At 42.2% G+C, this 20516-nt stretch overlaps 2 protein-coding genes across 4 annotated transcripts in view; one reads left to right on the forward strand and one right to left on the reverse strand.

Moving 5' to 3' along the window:
* The window catches only part of cemip (cell migration inducing hyaluronidase 1), a 180920-nt gene that overhangs the window by 103494 nt on the left and 56910 nt on the right, over positions 1–20516 (reverse strand). The window lies entirely within an intron of this gene.
* Positions 3795–6158, forward strand: LOC109202189 (uncharacterized protein KIAA0754-like). The gene is made up of 5 exons (XM_025909011.1): positions 3795–3833; positions 4009–4143; positions 4801–4900; positions 4945–5559; positions 5913–6158. The coding sequence occupies exons 1-4, from the start codon at positions 3795–3797 to the stop codon at positions 5466–5468; spliced, it is 798 nt and encodes a 265-aa protein (XP_025764796.1). The 3' UTR covers positions 5469–5559; positions 5913–6158.

Raw genomic sequence — 20516 nt, forward strand, 5'->3', positions numbered from 1 at the left:
GAAATAAAACCCACATTCACTGTTACTGCTATCTTTACTTGAGTTTTCATTACTGACTACAGAGAACTGCACCAGCCACCGTCTCACACTATGCTATAGTGCTACTTTAAATCCAGCTCTCTTTGATCAGTGCATTTCCATTGTTGCTCAACTCAACACTAGATGTTCTGTACTCATTCACTTGCTCATTTTTACAAATCTTTTGTAGAAAAGATTCTACACTGTGAATGAAAAATACTGTTCTGTTTTCTTCAGAAATGTTTGGACAGACACAGACAGCACAAGTACACTGTGGGAGAATCTGCCAATTTGCCATCAAATTCACCGTGGCAAGCAGGTGTACTAAAAGTGGTCCCAACATCCACATTTTCCCCATCCATAAAGAGGCCCAGCTGGAAGCCGTGAGTGAGGCTGTTACTGACCATAGCTGCTGCACAGGAATACAACCAAATCCTAAAAACACGCTGCAACAGTTTGCATTTTCAGTTACTTATTTAATATCTTTGCAGTGTTCACTGCAGATTAATTAATGGAAAGTGTGTTCTGTTGTTGAAAAAAAATCACTAAATAGCAAAGCACGCAGTATCCTGATGCTGGCTTTGATTAGATTTAATTAGTTCATGCTGCCATGTGGGAAGCTCAGCAAGAGGCTGTGAGCATAAAAGAGTGCTACAATAATTAATCATCATTTATTTTATCTTGTAATTAGCTTGCTGTTTGTCTAAGGGTGACAGAGTTAGCGTGACTTTCTCGGTGCAGTCAGCTATGGTACACTGGCCGATTTACCAAGAGCTCTGAATCACTGTTCACAATAGTACTAACTTAATGAACTAGACTCTGTTTGCTAGACTTTATGCTGTTAATGCTACTTATTTGCTTCTGCTTTTGCAAATATACTTTATCAGTGTCCAGATACTTCTGAGTATGAATGAAAGATTGTGAATACGCTCTGCCATTTGTCTTAGCTGTATTCATGTGTGCGGTCACAGCAAACATTTCTCCCAGGTTTTCTCCTCTGCGTATTAGTGTAATATGTTTATCTTGTCTGGCAGCAGATTAATTCCTGACGAGCCAGTTGCAACAAAAGGAAAATGAAAGACTGTTTTTCTTTCTTGCAAGGAGCCCATTTAAGCAAATATGAGGTTTGTGGATGTCATAGTTTAACAACAAATTTCCATGTGGAAATCACTGTGTTTATTTAATCTGGCCTCTAATCTTGCTGTTGATAAAGTGGCAGGAATGAGCTTTTTCAGAAGGGTGGCTAGCTTTTTCCTTAGAGATGAGGTACCGCTAATTTTCAAGTATAAGGGTGATGTGTAGAACTGCATCAACTACAAAGGGATAAAACTGAGGAGCCCTACTGTTATGCTACGGGAAAGACTTGCTGAAGCTAGGTTAAGAAGGGAGGTGTTGATCTGTGAGCAGCGGTTCAGCCTTGTGCCAGAACAGATGCAATGTTTACTTTGGCAAATACATGTGCTGTCAGTATGTCTAACCTACGGGACTGTTTCGTTTCCTAGTGACATCACTGCACAGTTTTATTTTTAGAAATGAAAGGCTTGTCTTCATATTAACTGATTTGTCTTAAAATCTTTTGTTTTAAATGTAAGTCATACGTAACTCAAATCTTGCTTTTCAGTTGTTGAAAAGATAAGCGTGCAAAAATCATATCAGAACATTTTTTTTTTATTCCACTAAAAAGACACCACTGCCTTCCGAACAATCTGAATGCACAAACAATTATTTTATTTGCAGCTGAGGGTATAGTATATTTTGGAAACATTATCATCAGCAGTGCAATACCATTCGGCCCCCTTGAACTTTTCCACATTTTGTCACATTACAGCCACAAACATGAATCAGTTTTATTGGAATTCCACATGACAGACCAATACAAAGTGGTGTACATATGAGAAGTGGAACAAAAATCATACATGATTCCAAACATTTTTTACAAATAAATAACTGAAAAGTGGGGTGTGCGTAATTATTCAGCCCCCTGAGTCAATACTTTGTAGAACCACCTTTTGTTGCAATTACAGCTGCCAGTCTTTTAGGTTATGTCTCTACCAGCTTTGCACATCTAGAGACTGAAATCTGTAAGATGTGTTATAGCATAATAAATTGTGCAAGTTGTCAATTCCAATGCAATGCATTATAGTAAAGTCGCTTGGTAGACAAGGGGATTTATGGAAGTAAATCAAAACCAGCTGTTTAAAATAATGATTTAGTGCATACGTGAGACCCTGTATGTGCAGCAGTTGTTAAACTGCATTTATTATTGTGACTGTGGAATATAAATACTCCTCGAGGAGCTGGACCGATGCACACATACAACGGTGTAGAAGTTCATATAAATGAGATTGCAAAGCCGTTCAAATCACCCTTTAGTTTGTGTTCTCGTTGATGCATTATGAGTGTGAGTGCTCTAAAGACTAAAAGGCTCCTGACTTGGCAGTGAAAACAGGTTCAATGCATGTGTTTCTATTTCCCTAACCTAGAAAAAACTAGATAACAACAGAGATAGTACTCTAGAATCAAACGGGCGGGCGGGGGTGGGGGGCACTGAAAGAAGTACTGCAGTACCATGAGTAGACAAGTAGACTCTCATGTTAATATGCATGTTTTCAGCCTAGGTCAAAAACAGTTACAACCTCCCATGGGAGATGATTTTTCTGATAACTATTACAGAAGCAATTATCAGTCATTTAAACCTAAAGCTACTTTCACAATTTATTTCTCCTAAAAAAATATCAAATAGAACCAATTAAAAGTCAGTCCAATGGTAAGGCCAAAATGAACAGCTGTGGTCTCTAGGGATAAGAGACTTTCAAATACAATAGAGCTGGTTTGGCTATTACCAAGCTCAAAAGATATGAAAAACTCTGAAAACTGTGATTTAAATTTCTACCTCCACTTTATCAAAATGAAAACCTTATGACAGTAAGCGGTCAGTAACCACTGACACAATTAAAATTCTCAGCTGCAACTCTAGCACATCTGATATAACAGATGGCACTCTTTTTTTGGCCATTTGGATGGAAAGGTACAGCATTTTTGCCAGTTTACAAGTAATGTATGTTATATTCGTATGCATCTTTTAGCAAACAATATTGTACAGAACACACTATTGTCATGGACCCGGCTCCGGGGACTAGGGGTCCGTGAGCAGTGTGGACTATTATTATTATTATCATTATTATCACTATTTGATGTGTGTGTCTTCTGCACTGCTACTGTTCTGTGTCCTCATTTGTATGTAGGCAGGTGTGTGTGTGCAGCTGTTTTCTGTGGCCAAGTTACAGGCACCTTCAGGCCTGGTGGGTGTGGCCCTGCTAGAGGACTGGCCACACCTCAAGTCCTTGAAACACACCTGCTGCTGATTAGGGCTTGTCGGGGGAGCTATTTAGGAGAGCGATGGAGCTTCCACTGACGCGGGATTATTGCGTTAGACTTCACGTCAGTCTTATAGTTTAGTTGAAAAGTCAGTGAGTGTATGCCTGCTGGGATCAAGTGTTTTAACGGCTCCCTCTATTGTTTCCCTCAGGAGGAGTGTGGGACGAGAGAGAGCAGTAAGCACGGGGAGTGCAGAAGACACAGAAGCAGAGAGCACTTAACGGGGACTTTTTTGGAAGAAGACACGACACGGGAGTAAAGGGAGAGCACGGGGATTTATTGCCTTTTTTCGCACTGTAAATAAACGCACCGCTTGCAGTGAAGAGTCCTGCGTTCTGGGTCCTCCTTTCCCCACATCCCCACAGAATACAGAATAATCCCACAACATAAGCCACAACATGGGCCCAGCGGACTCAGAGGAGAGGTTTAGGAGGAAAGTAACAGGCAAGACTCTGCAACCTATGGCTAGAGGTGCACGGGGAGGAATTTCGTCACGCTGTGGAAAAGCGGCTGAAAGAGACGCTGTCTTGTTTCCCCTGGGTATTGGATACACTCTACCCGATCGTCGCGGACTTTCTAGTTAACACGCTCCACCTCCACTCTCATTCTCAGGTTGCTCTCCAGCCCGGCCACCTGGTGGATCCTCAGCCTGACACGCCGGCCCCGGCATCGTCTAAGAAGCGACGCTCGTGCCGCCGGCGCGCCTCACCGCAGCCGGATTCCCAGACTTTCCAACAGCCGGCTGTGGTGAGTAATATAGACAATTTTTCTTTACACAACTCATCTCTGTATTCGACCACGGACTGTGTGAGTGCTAACACTGTAGCCCAGCCGACAGCACAGCCTGTAGCCGTAGCACAGCCTGTAGCCCGGTCAGCTGCCCAGCTTGTAGCTCGGTCAGCTGCCCAGCTAGTCACTCGGCCAGCCGCTGTAGTCCAATCAGCATCTCAGCTGGTAGCTCAACCGGCACCCCAGCCACTTCCGTCCTCTGCTGGATGCTCAGAGGAGCTCAGTCTGCCTATAGAGGACTGTTTACCTGGGCTGGAACAAACTGTCTGCCCCGCACAGCCCTAGCCGCAGCATCACGAGCCGGCTGTGAGCCCTGTGCAGTCGCAACCAGCTTCACCTCGGCAGGAGGTCTCTACACCTGCTGGTCCCTCATCAGTTGCAGCTGAAGGGTCCGAGGGGCCGCTTCAGCTGTCATCTGTTTCACCATCTGCATCTGCAATGCTGCTATCTTCTCATCTGTCTGCTGTACCCACACCACCGTCATTTCACCTGCCTTTTGCTACTGCGTCACTGCCCAATCTACCGCAAGTAGCTGCCACACCATCATCACCTCCACCACCTGCAGCTGCCACTCCATCGTCACCATCGGCTCGAATGTCTGCGGTTGTTACGCAGCCGGACGAGCCCGAGCAGGAGCTCAGCGAGCTGGAGGAGCTCAGCGAGCCGAAGGAGCCCGCGCTGCCCGCGGAGGACCTCAGCGAGCTGAAGGAGCTCAGCGAGCCAGAGGAGCCCGCGATCCCCGCGGAGGAGCTCAGTGAGCCGGAGGTCCTCCCGCGCTGCCCGCGGAGGACCTTAGCGAGCTGAAGGAGCTCAGCGAGCCGGAGGAGCCCGCGATCCCCGCGGAGGAGCTCAGCGAGCTGGAGGAGCCCGCGATGCCCGCGGAGGAGCTCAGCGTGCCGGAGGGGCCCGTGCTGCCCGAGGAGGAGGTCAGCGTGCCAGAGGGGCCCGTGCTGCCTGCGGAGGAGGTCAGCGAGCCGGGGGAGCTCAGCGTGCCAGAGGAGCCCGTGCTGCCCGAGGAGGTCAGCGAGCCGGGGGAGCTCAGCGTGCCAGAGGAGCCCATGCTGCCCGAGGAGGAGGTCAGAGAGCCGGGGGAGCTCAGCGTGCCAGAGGGGCCCGTGTTGCCTGGGGAGGAGGTCAGTGAGCCAGAGGGACCTGCACGCCGACCACGTCCGGCACGGCCGCCACGTCTACGTCCAGCGCGCCCACGTCCAGCACGGCCGCCACGTCTACATCCTGCACGTCCAGCACATCATGGATCGTGTGCCATGCTACACTGCCACTAGATTCGTGGCAGACCCCCGGAACTATTTCGGTGCTGCTGCCGGATCCGTGGCCGCCCGCCGGAGCTGCAGCGCTGCCACCACTGGACCCAAGGTAGGCCGCCTGAACTCTTTGGTTATAGTCGCAGGTCACCTAAACTGTGTTACTGCTGCTGTCGAACAGTATGCCTGACTGTTCTCGCCTGCGTTGCTGGCCACCGGGTCGTCCGCCTGAACTGTTTTGCTTCTACCACAGTAACTAGGGGGGTTATTAAACTGTTTTGTTGCCTCCGCTGGAGTCGCGGTTGAGCCTCTGGGACTTTTTAACTTGACGGGCTGGTCATTTGGTGTTTGGTCCCGATTATTGCGTTAGACTTCACGTCAGTTTTCTAGTTTAGTTGAAAAGTCAGTGAGTGTATGCCTGCTGGGATCAAGTGTTTTAACGGCTCCCTCAATTGTTTCCCGCAGGAGGAGTGTGGGATGAGAGAGAGCAGTAAGCACGGGGAGTGCAGAAGACACAGAAGCAGAGAGCACTTAACGGGGACTTTTTTGGAAGAAGACACGACACGGGAGTAAAGGGAGAGCACGGGGATTTATTGCCTTTTTTCGCACTGTAAATAAACACACCGCTTGCAGTGAAGAGTCCTGCGTTCTGGGTCCTCCTTTCCCCACATCCCCACGGTTTGCCAGGGCAAACCGTGACAGCTATACACTATTGTCATTTATACCCAAGGGTCTACAAAGAACAACTTAGAACAGTGTTCTGACACTTTCATTTAATTAACAATTATCGTATTTTCTGCACTATAAGGCACACTTAAAACAGTGCACCTTACAATCTGGTGCGCCAGCTGTATGAATTCTGGTTGTGCTTACTGACCTCGAACTGATTTTATGTGATACATGGTGCTCAAATATCTATCAAAAAATGTTTTAGTACGACTTTGGTAAGCTACGAAGCCGCACCGCTTGATGGATTGTTGGAGCATTATGGCTACCATAGTCAGGAGCCTCGTGGAGTAATCTGGGTCCCAAACTCTGTCTCCCTCAGGTCCCAAAGTCAAACGAAAACTGCGGCATGACTGAGAGTTAAAAACTATCTAAATTCTTTCATCTTTAATAAAATGAACAGAGTTGCTGCTTTACCAGCTGTAACAATTAAGTTTAATATCCAGGCATCCATGAAAACAGAATTTATTAAATTTAACGGAGTTAGAAATTAGCAGGAAGTTAGCTCGCTAGTTTCCAACTAAACATGATATAGCATGTTCTGACTGAGAGATTTCTTTTTTTTTTTTCAACAATATGTTTATTAAAGTTTTACATATATACATATATAAAGTACATACACACACAAATTTACACAATAAACGAAACACAAGGTACATTCAATGAAAGCACTTGAGTCCATGAGACTTCTGACAGATTTTAAAGAGTAATCTTCAGGTTGCAGCATATGGTTGTGGTCCTGTACAGGGAATAGTTAGGCTGTCCCTGTCTCCCGCAGTAAACCAGAAAGATCTTCATTCTCAATATACTGGATGTAGCGCCCCCAAATTTTCTGGAAAATTTCTTGTTTATCTTTTAAAGTATATGTAATTTTCTCTAATGGTAAACATAAAGACAATTCTTTGAACCAATGTGAAATACTTGGTTTGCCAAGACTTCTCCACGTTAGAGCTATCACTCTCTTTGCTTGCAGTATTCCCATATTTATGAAAATTTTTTCAAAATGATTTATGTTACATCCTGCAGGATATAGTCCCAGTAGGAAAAGTTTGGGATCCATCGCAAGTTTAATTGACAAAATCTCCTTTATCATTACTCTAACCTCTTCCCAAAACTCCTTTATTTTTGGACATGACCATAAACAGTGGAGCAATGTGCCCTTATCTTCTTCACATCTATTACAGATGTCAGGGATCTGCATATTAAATTTGTTAAGTTTTTCTGGTGTTATGTACACTCTCATCAACCAATTAAATTGTAGCAATTTTAGACGTGTGTTACCTGTCTGTGTTTGGGCTAGCTTACATGCTTTACTCCATTGCTCCACTGTCAATTCCTCCTGTAAGTCATACCTCCAAGCTTCAAGCTTAGCAGCAGATGAATCAGGAGAGGATGTCATCATCAAGTTATATAATTCAGATATCATTCCTCTACCAGTGGGGTTTTTGGTTAGGATTTTCTCTAATGTGGACAGCGGGGGAATTTGTGTAAAATCATTATGATAAGACCTGATAAAACTCCTAAACTGTAGGTATTTGAAAAAGTGCTTTCGAGGGATATTAAATTTAGAGATTAGTTGTTCAAAACTTAAAAGTCTTCCATCACCCCCGAAAGCATCTTTCACCAGTCCCAGCCCCGAGTCTGCCCATATTTTAAAACCACCGTCCGCTCTACCTGGGGCAAAATAATTGTTGCCCCAAATCGGGCTAAAAACGGAGAGGGGAGATTTTATGTTTAAATATCTTTGAGTGACATGTAAGATATAAATCATGTTTTTAACTATAGGATTAAGCGTAATGTCTTTAAGTTTATTATATTTATCAGAGTATACATATGTAGGAAGTGGAAGCCTAAGAGAGAGAGACTCAATAGTTCTCCATGCGGGGGGCTTTTCTGCAGCATAATAGAACATTATAGTTCTTAACTGGGCTGCCCAGTAATACCAAACCATGTTAGGACATTGCAGCCCTCCGGCATCAAAGGGCAAGTATAAAAGTGATAAGCGAAGTCTGGGACGCTTGTTATTCCATAAAAACTGATTAAACAGTTTTCTTATTTTAAGGAAAAAGTCTGAGGGAGGTGGCAAGGGTATATTCTGAAACAGATACAGAAGCTTAGGGAGCACGTTCATCTTTAGTATATTTATTCTACCAATCAGTGAAATTTGGAGACTCGACCATCTCTCCACTGATTTGGATATGTCAGTCATAATTGGACCATAATTATGGTTCACCACCTCTTCCAATTTCGGGACAATCTGAATACCTAGATAAGTAAACTGATTCACATTTCTAAAATGGCAGGTGTATTTAGGTGGATTCATCCTTTCTTCTGAGTTCAAAAGCATTATGGAAGATTTTGATTTATTGATTTTATAACCAGAAATATGTCCAAATTTTCCAATTAGGTCTAAAATGGCTGGAATAGATTTTCCCAGATTTTTAAGAAAGAGGATCACATCGTCAGCATAAAGAGCTATTCGATGGTCGAGCCCTCCGATCTCTATACCCGTGATCATACCGTGTTCTCTTATAGCAATAGCAAGTGGTTCAATTGCAATTACAAATAAAAGGGGGGATAGGGGGCAACCTTGTCTACAACCTCTTCCAATCTCAACTGGTTTTGAGACAACATTATTGGTAATTATTTCTGCATAAGGATTATTATATAGAAGCTTGACCCAGTTACAAAATCCCTCTCCCAAACCAAAGCGACCAAGAATCTCAAGCAAATAGGGCCACTCTACCCTATCGAAAGCCTTCTCGGCATCTAGTGCCAAGAAAGCTGTATCTGAAGACCCCCCTTGCTCGTGTAAAATATTTAACACTCGTCGAACATTATGGAATCCCTGACGCCCAACTATGAACCCATTTTGATCTTCCTTGATGATAGCTGGCAAAAGGCACTCCAGTCTCTTTGCTAGAATTTTACAGAGTATCTTTAAATCTGAGTTTAAGAGGCTAATTGGCCGCAGGTTTTCACATTTATCATTCGATTTTCCAGGTTTGGGAAGAAGTGTAATTAAGGCCCCTCTCAGAGTGGGTGGGAGTATCCCCTTTTGAGCAGATTCAGAAAACATTTCCAAAAGGGGTACCTTTAATTTGGATGCAAACTTTTTATAGATATCAATTGGCAGACCGTCTGGCCCCGCAGCCTTTCCAGAATTCATACTCATTATTGCCTCTGAGATTTCGTCCAGAGTCAATTTAGCCCCCAGTCTCAAGGATTCCTCTTCTTCTATTCTGGGGATATTCATATTGTTAAGAAAAGAGAAAAAATTTGGGTCTGGTTCACCTGGGTTTAGATCAGAACTGTATAACCTTTCATAATAGACCTTAAAAGAGTCACTTATTGCAGCAGGGTCAGAGATCGTTTCCCCTTTATCATTTTTAAGTGCAGTGATTGATCTTTCTAATTGGAATTGTTTTATACGCCAAGCCAGAATTTTACCTGATTTCTCCCCTTGATCAAAAACGGACTGCTTAAGTTTTAATAAGTTAGCTGTAGCTTTTGAAGCTGAGATTTCATTATATTGGGCTCTTAATAACAGCAAACTTTGGTGCAGCTTGGGACAGGGGTTCTTAAAGTACATATCCTCAGTAGCTTTAATTTTTGATTCCAGTAATTTCAGTTTTTGTCTGGCCTTCCTAGATCTTGAGCTCGTGAAGCTAATTATTTGGCCTCTAATGAAGGCTTTGAATGCTTCCCATCTAATACACGGAGATGTTTCAGAAGTATTGAGCTCAAAGTAATCAGTAATTTGTTTGTCAAGGTACACCATTAGGTCTTTGTCCTTTATCCATTTTTGCTGAAATTTCCATTTTGGGGGATCTTGTACTAGCCCTGGATCCAAATAGACCAGACTGGCTGGGGCATGGTCTGAGATAAGGACACTGCCATAATCACAACCGTTCACTTTATAGGACAGACTTGCTGAGATTAAAAAGTAGTCTATCCGTGAGTATGATTTATGTGTGCTTGAATAACATGAATATGTCGATACACCAGGATTCCTGTCTCTCCATATGTCCATAAGATTTAATTCCTTAGCAAACTGAAGAATGGTTTCCCTACTCTGGCTATGAGATTTGTCTAAATGTGATGATTTATCTATACTTGGGTTCAGAGTGCAATTGAAGTCTCCCGCTAAAATATATTGACCCCTAAGTGCTGACAGCGTGCAGAACAAGTTATTAAAAAAAGATGGTTCATCCTTATTTGGGGCATAAATATTAACTAAAATCAGAGGTTCTGCATAGAGAGCACCCTGAACAATCAAATACCTTCCCATCTTATCTGCAATTACCTTACAAACATTAAAGGGGACAGACTTGTGTATTAGAGTCAAAACCCCTCTCGCTTGGGAGTTAAATGGTGCTGAAAAAACCTCTCCCTGCCACCTCCGCTTAATCTTTAAGTCCTCTTTTCCAGTAAGATGAGTTTCTTGGAGAAAAATTATTTTGGAATGCATATCTTTTAACCTTCTCATCACTTGTTTAACTTTTTTAAGTTTTTGCAGCCCCCTACAGTTCCACGATGTCATCTTAATTTCTAAGACATTGGACATAGCTGCTATTTTCAGATGATTTTCTCATGCTAGTATATAGAAGTGTACCTTGAAACAACCAAAACAATACAGACAACACAGATGCCTCTAACTGCATCAACCATTGAACACAACCCCTCTGACCTAAAGGCCAGTTTCCCCTTCTCCTTACTACACACTCCGGTAATGCTAATGACCAGTCCACAGTTATTGAGGAATGATCCAACATGACTTATCCTAAACTTAAACACTCCCTCCATTGTTAGCTTTTACATACAAATAATAGTTACTTTGCCAGGAATATATTGCCATCCCAAATATACTCATGTAAATAAAATAAATGTTAGGGGTCTACTGTGCTTTAACTCTATTTAAATATAACAACAACTCAAAGAGTCCTCCTAGAAAACAAAAAGTAATCAATCCCCCACAAAAAAAAAAAAAAAAAAAAAAAAAAAAAAAAAGGGGGGGTCGGGTATACTCACAAAACAGGTAATCACCAGCGTCTTTAACCCCCATACAGACATAACGGAGGCATGTACAGATGTTCAGTATGAATATATTTCAATGTTCAGTTCACAGTAGCCCCAGGAATTGGCTGCCAGGCAAAACGTTCAATTATTTTACCAACTCTATCCGTACCGCTATTCATCCCGCTCTGCTTGGATCCGCGTAACGAAAGTCTCTGCGTCCTCCGGTTTGCCAAAAGTCAGTGTTTTATCCTTGTAGGTCACCAGGAGCCTGGCGGGGAGAAGCATCCCGTGTCTTATCCCCATGCTGCGGAGCTGTCGTCTCACGGAGTCGAACTCTTTCTGCATCTTATGTATGCCGGCTGCCATGTCCGGGTAGAAACGCACCGGTTTGTCCTCGTAGAGTATTTGCTTTTTGATTTTGGTCGCCTTCAGCACCATTGCCTTATCCCTATCGCTCAGGAATTTCATGATCAGTGTTCTTGGGGGGGCGTTTGGGTCGTTTCTCGGGCCGATTCGGTGCGCCCTTTCCAGGAATGGCTTTGACTTCAGCAGAGGGATGTCCAGCGTCTCCGGGATCCAGGTTTCCAGAAATGCGCAAGCATCCGTTCCCTCCACCTTCTCCGGTAAATTCACCAGTCTCAGGTTAGCCCTCCTGGCCCTTGTTTCCAAGTCCATTACTTTGTCCTCCATATCTCTGGTTTTCTTTTCGAGACTCTGGACTTTTCTCTGAAGGCTATCGACCGTGTCCTCAGTGTCGGAAATGCGTGTCTCGACATTTACAATACGCTCCTTGCACTCTCCGACCTCGTTTCTCACTCCCTCAATTGCAGCCATTATTCCGTCAAACCTGTTGGAGAAGTCGGTTTTCAAGTCTCTGATAGCTTCAAGAATCGGAGCGTGGCTTGGTCCTTCCTCTTCAGCGCTAATTGACTCTTCCGACATGGCGCTAGCTTTAGCTTTTCCAGTTTGTTTAGTTGGTCCGAAATCAATTTTAGGTTGTGAGGGTTTACCACGACCCCTGCCCGATTTACCTGGTGCAGACGACATAAAAGAGTCCAAAGCGCGGATACCGTTAGAGTTTAACTTCAAAAGTTGATATTATGTTAGGTGTCTTGGCAAAGATTTACGGAGGAGGGAAGTGTGCGTCTAGCTAATGCGCCGCCATTTTGGAGTGACTGACTGAGAGATTTCTGAAAAAATTCAAACGTACAGCTCTGCTATCACTTCCAACATAAATGAAGACAGAAAACTAAACAGCAGTGACGTTTGTAGGGTTACTGAAGTTGGGCTAGCTGGTATATAATGATGTGCTACGTGATCGCTAGCGACACAGCTATGTTAGCATAACATAAACACAGAGAAGCTGGAGGATGAACGCTAACTTTTTTCCACTCGATAAAAGTTAACGTGAGGGTTCCAGATGGTTAGGGACAAATGCAATCGCATGGCAGGATGCTGTAAACGGACCAAACTTCCGTCAGGAGAACAACTGAGATAATTCATCCACAATACGAGGTTAGTCATTAATATACTGCAACAACATGGGAATAGAGAAGCTGCGAGAGAATTCAACATTAATGAATCAATGGTACGGAAGTGGAGGAAGCAAGAAGAATGAATTGAGTAAAGTTTGACTTATCTGACTGTTTTGTTTCACTTAATGCGCCTCATGGTCCGAAAAATACAGTAAATCTGACAGAAAGACTTATTAACAATACTGTACAGAGCTAATTTTTCATATATCTGCCACTGCTTCCACCTGAGAGCTTAAAGTTACTTGCTCAGGAATACGAAAATAATGTTATACCCCATTTCCCTTATACCTGCAACACACCCTTCATCCCTACTCATCCCTATTATGTGTTCACGGACAGTTGACAAAAGACTGCAGGGGGAGAGGGTTTGGTAATGAGATAAAGTTTTGTGATTTTAGCACAGGAATGGAAAAAGACCATGGCAGTAAATGATCTGACCATGCTAATATATAATAATCAGAAATAATCAAAAATAATCATAAATAATTGTTTCTCTTGTTCTCAGAGCAGCTTTAGTGACACTATTAACCCTTTCATGCATGAATTATGACAACCTCAAATGGGATTTTTTTCTCAAGTATTAAAAAAAAGATTTTTGAACTTCATTTTGTTCACTTACACATGTCCACTGGCTGACCAGTGGGTGGCATGGTATGGAGTGACACATCAGTGCCCAGCGTAGTGTTTTATGTACAAGTATACCATCAACACTGACACAAATACAAGAAAACAGCTTTTGAATAGCTGTCCACTGTAGTGACCCCTATGCGTGAAAGGGTTAAAGCAGCGGTCCCCAACCCCCGGGCCTCGGACCGGTACCGGTCCGTGAGTCGTTTGGTACCGGGCCGCGAGAATTGAGGCTCGGGTGTGAAATGTATGGTTTTCAGGGTTTTTATCGGTTTTCAGCGTTATTTTGTTATCGTTTTTATCGTTAACTCGGTTTTCCTGGGTCTTTTCACGTGTGTTATGAATAAATCTTCTTTTTTTTGGTACCGGTACTATTTTTAGTTTGTTGTATTTATCCGCGACACCTTAAAGGCCGGTCCGTGAAAATATTGTCGGGCATAAACCGGTCCGTGGCGCAAAGAAGGTTGGGGACCGCTGGGTTAAAGCATATTGTCGTGAATTGTGACATACAGCTAAGTGGGAAAGCTATTTGCTCATGCGCTGCTCAGCTTTTAAAAGGTTAGTAATTACAGTTGACCTCCTATTCGGATGACATCCATATTCTAGCTAGTGATGCGCGAATCATGAACGAATCGTTCAATACTCGAGAATCACTTTACTGACTCGTGAATCATGATTCACAAGCGCAACTGACTCACTGACTCATCCCTGTTGCTGTTAGCAAACTAATTTCATTAGTAGAAATATATCTAGCTTATAATTCAAATTGTGAAGAAAAACACAACATCCAGTATCTTAACAAAAACATTTCTGCTCTGAACTGGAAGAAAAAACCCTGAGTAGAAGCTCACATCAAGACAATAGCTCCTCGGTTCACAGTAGCATCGCTCTGCTAACATGCTAACAGCACATTTGAGCTACTCACCCCCTCCCTTCCTGCGCTGAATCGTAGGGGAAGCAAATCACTCAGGACTCACTAACCCCCTCCCTCCTGTGCTGAATCGTAGTGTAAGCAAATCACTCAGGACTCACTAACCCCCTCCCTCCTGTGCTGAATCATAAAGCGCGCGAATCACTCATGACTCGCTCACCCCCTCCCTCCTGTGCTGAATCATAAAGCGCGCGAATCACTCATGACTCGCTCACCCCCTCCCTCCTGTGCTGAATCATAGAGCGAGCGAATCACTCATGACTCGCTAACCCCCTCCCTCCTGTGCTGAATCATAGAGCGAACGAATCACTCACTCACTCACTCACTCACCCCCTCCCTCCTGGCTCGCAGCTACTTCTTCTTCTTCTTGGTTGGCAACCAATGTTAAGGCGCACTACCGCCCCCTGGCTCACAGCTCAGTGGACATTTAGATGAGAAAATATATATTTGACACATGTAAGGAAAATACTAATAAAATAAAAATAAACAAAATAAATGTTCCCTTTAGAAATTCTTTTGCTCTTTTTTGCTATATAAAATAGTTGTTTTCTTTAAGAATCACTCATCTTAGCAGTAGGATTTACATTAAAAGAGAAACAAATTAAGTTTGAGTGAAAATGTACATTTTTTGCACTCTCTGGTCAACTGACTCAGTGACTCAAATGACTCAAAAAACCCGATTCACTTTGGTGAGTGACTCATTAAAACTCGATTCAGTAAAAAGAATCAAATTTACCATCACTAATTCTAGCTGAGCAAAACTGTTTTAAAAGAATAAAGGCTCAAGTGGAAATGGATTCAGATCATGATACTGCTTGTAGAACAAAAAAAAGAAAACAGGAAACGAAAGGCAGCAATATGGAGGTGACGAAAATGAAGGTGGTTTTAAATGCAGTGGTATTGTTTCTCCAGGGTTGACTCCTGCTGTTGTATTCCTCTCCAAACAGCAGTCAGCCTTTGCAAAGGCCTTATTATTGCACAGCTTTGTGTTGGCTGAGAGAAAGTGACTCACACACTCATCACTTACAGCCTTTTGTGCTGAAGACATGAACATAAAGGAGGAAAGCCACAAGGGAAAAGAGCCTGTCATTAAACAGTCTATTGAAAGAATAGAAAATGTGCCCTGATGCTGGAGAGTTTTTAAGCAAACAAATATTTTCCATGCAACCTCTCTCTATTGCTGTCTGATAAGGAAGACAGATGGGTAGTTATATAACTTCAGAATATTAACAAAACATTCTTATTCATGTGCTCATCAAGGGAGAGTCAAAATAAGGGCAAAAAGATGCATCACAACAGGGATCAGTGGCAGATAATTATTAAATTTGACGAACATGAGCAGGATCCATAATTCTTTTCAACCAGCCACACTTGGCAGGCATTTTGAAGCATATCTGGTTTAGTTATTTAGGAGTTGTTTTAAAACAATTTTTAAATTACAATAAATGTAGCATCACCAACTCTTTTAAATAAAGAAAAAGAAAAGAAAAATCTTAAAAATATATGGACTTTGTCCAGTATATCTACCACCATCTTTATTTTTGTGGAATTCTCCAATAGATTACAATTCAGGATTCTCTGAGTGCCACGTCTCTGGTTGTCCTGCAGGGTTTCATCACAATGTGTGTGAGGAAATTCCAGACTTGAAAAAACAGAAAGAGGAGTTATCGTCTGTGAAGGTTCTCAGTCATCCAGGTCAGAAAGAGAAGTTTTGCAAACACAGATCACAGGTGTTTTCACATGAAGGAATGGATCTGTGGCTGGCCTGGATATGTACACAGAGTTATGTGGAAATTCTTGTAAGGTGAAGAAAAATAATCTAAAAAACAAACCTTGACAGTTATGAGTCAGGCAATAGAGCAAAAATTAGGAAGACATATAGGCATCCAACATTTTTAAAGCCTTGCATTTAATATGTTTTTCATAGATTTCAATTTTCTGATGCACATTCAGAAATGTATGCTAGGCCTGAATGCTGGGAACATTTTCAAAATTCCATGAAAAATATATGTAAATATTTTTCATTTTTAGAGTCATTTTATTTTTCCTTAGCATCACAAGTTATTACCATCAGGGCGACAATGAGAAATACCCACAAATCGATCATATTGTAACTCAGAGTCATGTCAAGCTTGAACAACAGCACGGCCGCTCTCCTTTTCTCCTCTCAAACTGTGAGCATACATTTGTTCACAAGAATGAGTAACCATGGTTACAGGGAGACGCTCTGTCACTCTGCAATTATTATGATTCCTTATAAACAATCTGAGGTTTTTATTTCCATGCATGACAAATTGGCCAAAGAAGGGCAGGAGACAGATGCTGTTCAGTGTAGCAGGTGATTTATTTATCATCATTCTGACCAAAATTATTTACAAAAATTAAAAAAAGCTTAATAACTCCAACGTTAACTTGGTACAAATAAACATAACTGAACTTAAACCAACCAAAATGAATGCCACATGCACTCAGCTACACTAACCTAGTCCTCCTCTCTCAAACACCTGAGTTCTTCTGCTTAAATACTCTATCCAAAGCTACCAAAACACAGGCCGTTTATCAATGCCCAAGTACGCGAGTACGTACTCGCGTTCTCGGTGAGTACGTACTCGCCGAGAAAGCACGGGAGTACGTACCCGCCGAGAACGCGAGCACGGACTCGCGATATGTACAATTGGAACACCTGCGTACGTGATGATGTCACAGGTCCGGAGGTTTTACTGCCGTCCCCTCCTAATTTAACTGTGAGTAACATGTTATGAAGCTTAACTGTAATCACAGCCAAACCGGTTTACTCAGGAACAAATAAAACACTGAAATAAACCAAACATTAACATTTAGAAGTGATCTAAGTGACTTATATATCATTTTTAACCTCAGTAGTGAAACCTCTATTAATAAAAATAATGTACATGTACATACGTGTACATACCTTAATAAAAACAAGCAGGTGAGATGTTAGAACGCTTTTATTTCTATTCTAGTGGACACTCAATACTATAGACAGCTGCTGGGGTTTCTTTAACCTGAGTAGTGAGAAGACCGCGAGCGGGGGTGGGGTGGGGGGGTTGAAAACGATGTGCCGGGAGTCTGCTGTTGAGTTTTGGACGAAATGCATTCTGGGATATTTAGCTGTCCCAAGTCCACACCGATGCATGCTCGATAAAATGGGTGGATCGAGAACACATCCGGGACTTTTTCGCGTTCTCGGCTTGATGCGTACTTCGAATTGGAACAGTACTTGGTCTCCGACTGATGACGTATCACGAGTACACGAGAACGCAAGTACGCACAAGTACGCATATTGAGAAACGCCCACAATGTTCTCCTATGGAATATTCCATTCAATGTGTGTTACTAAACATTACAATCACAATCCAACACTTATGATGCTACTCTTTACCAGCAATAAAACACAATTCAAAGGTGTAGCCATTACATTTTACAACAATACATATAACTCCCAAGCAAACAAACCCCTAAAATTGATTTTATTAAATTACAACAGTTTTCTCCCCGATCTTCACGTGGTACCTTCCTGTGACATCAGCACTAAACAGGAAGCTATAAATACAGGAAGTGAGGTAGCACTTCCTCCTTTTGGTCCTGGAACACAGGTAAGTAAGGTGAGCTCAAACAAAGTAAAGTGGACAAACTAACAGTTGAAATAAATAAAATGTTAACTTAACCAACTTGTCCAAGTTAATTTAAACCAAGATGTTATATTAGGTAATCTGTAAAAGTGCAAAACATAAACAAACCTGGTATAGTAAATGTAAATCAAAACAACAATGGTAATTAAAAAAAGCAAGCCTGGGCAAATGGTGTTGTCACCCACTTTGTCACAATGCAAATTCAAGAATGTATGTACCTGATTGTTGACACACAGTTAACAAAATATACTGTGTTTATATGGTGTATATGTAAGCTACTGGAACAAGAAGGCACAAGTGGGAAGAAATAAAAATTAGGATGTTGGAATGCTACTACGCAAGTAACCCCAGCAGACAGGGTTACATGAATAGGATGAGGGAACTATGGAATCTTCGATACCCAGCATCCAGATTGTTGTTGTGGCCTACCACTTTGTGGCTAAATTGCTGCTGTTACCAATCACTTCCACTTTGTTACAATACCACTAAAGGTTGAAAAACAGTTGAATGTGGAATATTTAGTAGGAAATAAAGTTAATGACTAGACTTGTTTTACAGGTGCCATCCTATCATGGTACCACGCTGGAATTCACTGAACTTCTGGGAGTCATCCATTCTTTCACTAATATGCGTAGAAGCAGTCTGCATGCCTAGGTGCTTGACTTTATACACCAGTGACCATGGAAGTTAGAGCAGCTGAATTCATTGACCTGCATGGGTAATTGAATACGTTTGGTAATATAGTGTAACAATGCATTTCCTGGAGTGAAAATCTAAAAGGAAATGTTAGCTTTTTCTCCCTACTTTTTTATATGAGAAACCATAAATCTGGTTACTGTAAACTGCAGACATTAACATATTTGTGGGGACGAATGGATCATGTTTCGCTTGGGGCACATGGAGAGCCTAACTCGGTGCTAAAAATATGTATATCATTAGCAACATCCTGAGGTCTGCAGTGACAATGGGTAATATGATTCACTCAGCAGTCAGCCAGTTTTGATAACAGACCTGGCTCAACACACATTCTAACAGGCATGAGGGGGTGGAGCAGGTATTGGTGTGTGTGTGTGTGAGTGAGTTAAGACTGAATTCGTTTGCAGGAAAATAAGTCGCATATTAAATGTTCAGTGCAAACAAACACGCACACAGTTATCCTTAACTTCAGGACCTTACACTGACTGACAGTAATTTCCTGTCACCACAAACCAATCATCACTAAATACTAAAGGGTCTACACATTAAAATATAATGATTTATATTATAAGAACTTATTTCCCCATATAAGGAATACCCATGCCTACAATGTGATCTGTGCAAGCAGATATTGGTCTTCACAACATGAGTAATATGATAAATATGGCGTTATGTGAAATAGTATTAATTAATACATATTCAGTGCTATAGAATAATGTCCAATCAGTACTTGAACTTAAACATTTCTTGTTAGCGTAACCATTGTGTAGCAGGGTGTGGTTTGCTGCTCAGCTGCAGGGCAAGGGTGGAGCAGCGGGTTCAGCAGAGGACAGACACTGGCTGCTTTACAGTAATCTTGAATGGAAGGGACTGATTTATAATAGAGAGAAGCTGGGGGGAGATGACTTTAATGAATTTAGGAGGGATTATGTCCACTGGGCAGGATTAAGTGTGCATGTATGAGACTGTCAAAAAGCTTTGATGAAATTAGTTTAAACTTGGACAACAGAACTAGGTGAGAGACTTGTTGAAGTACAGACTTGAACTGTGATCTGATGCTGTTTATCTTTCCAGTGAAGAAATCAGAAATGTTTTTGGAGTAATTAGAGGACATGGGAGGGAAAGCAGATTGAGGAGGATCAGGGAGTCTGCTGATGGTTTCAAATGGGAACCTTGGGTTATGTTTGTTATCGTAAAGCAAACTAGCAACATATGATGTTCCTACAGTTGCCAACTCAGCTCATCTTTTCAGATCGGGTTGGCTGTTCCTCTCAATACATGAGCGGAGCACAGAAAGGAATTGGCAAGAATACCAGAGGTGCAAAACACCAGCTACTGGTAGACCGAGCAGTCAGCTGAGACTGCAAGACTAGGCTGAGGAACCTGCACTCCCTGGATTGATTACAAGAAGGCCTATGACTTGATGCCCTACACGTGGATCCTGGAATGCCTAGGCCTAGACCAAGATCAACATAACCCTAAACACCCTTATTTAATCTTTAATCTTTAGGCATTTGCCATCACTTCTCAGTGATTTCATCAGAGCCAAAGGGCTGTGGCCAATGAGTGACTTTGGGGTTTTTTTGTCAACTGCACAATAATGGACTTTTTCCAAATACAAGGAATCCTGTTGTGACAACATGAGCAGCATCCCACATGACAACAAAGAAAATATTATATCTGCTAACTGTTAAGCACACTAAGGATTTGCCTTCCAGTAACATCAGGGCCAGAACCTTTCCTGTCCTTCAGATCTCTGAAAAGTTTCAACACCTTATCCTTGGTAACCTGCACACAGTTTTTTAAAAGCCCCTAGGCAAAACAAACTGTTCGTGACTAAAATCATGGATTTTAAAACAATTATTAAAAAAAATTCTGTGAA

The sequence above is a fragment of the Oreochromis niloticus genome, linkage group LG1, assembly GCF_001858045.2.
Source record: "Oreochromis niloticus isolate F11D_XX linkage group LG1, O_niloticus_UMD_NMBU, whole genome shotgun sequence".
Taxonomy (NCBI): domain Eukaryota; kingdom Metazoa; phylum Chordata; class Actinopteri; order Cichliformes; family Cichlidae; genus Oreochromis; species Oreochromis niloticus.

Coding starts and splice junctions, on each gene's coding strand:
- LOC109202189 (XM_025909011.1), top strand. CDS start 3,795: ATGGGCCCAGCGGACTCAGAGGAGAGGTTTAGGAGGAAA. Junction 4,144..4,800: donor CTTTCCAACAGCCGGCTGTG/GTGAGTAATATA, acceptor GTTGTTACGCAG/CCGGACGAGCCCGAGCAGGA. Junction 4,901..4,944: donor CAGCGAGCTGAAGGAGCTCA/GCGAGCCAGAGG, acceptor GAGCTCAGTGAG/CCGGAGGTCCTCCCGCGCTG.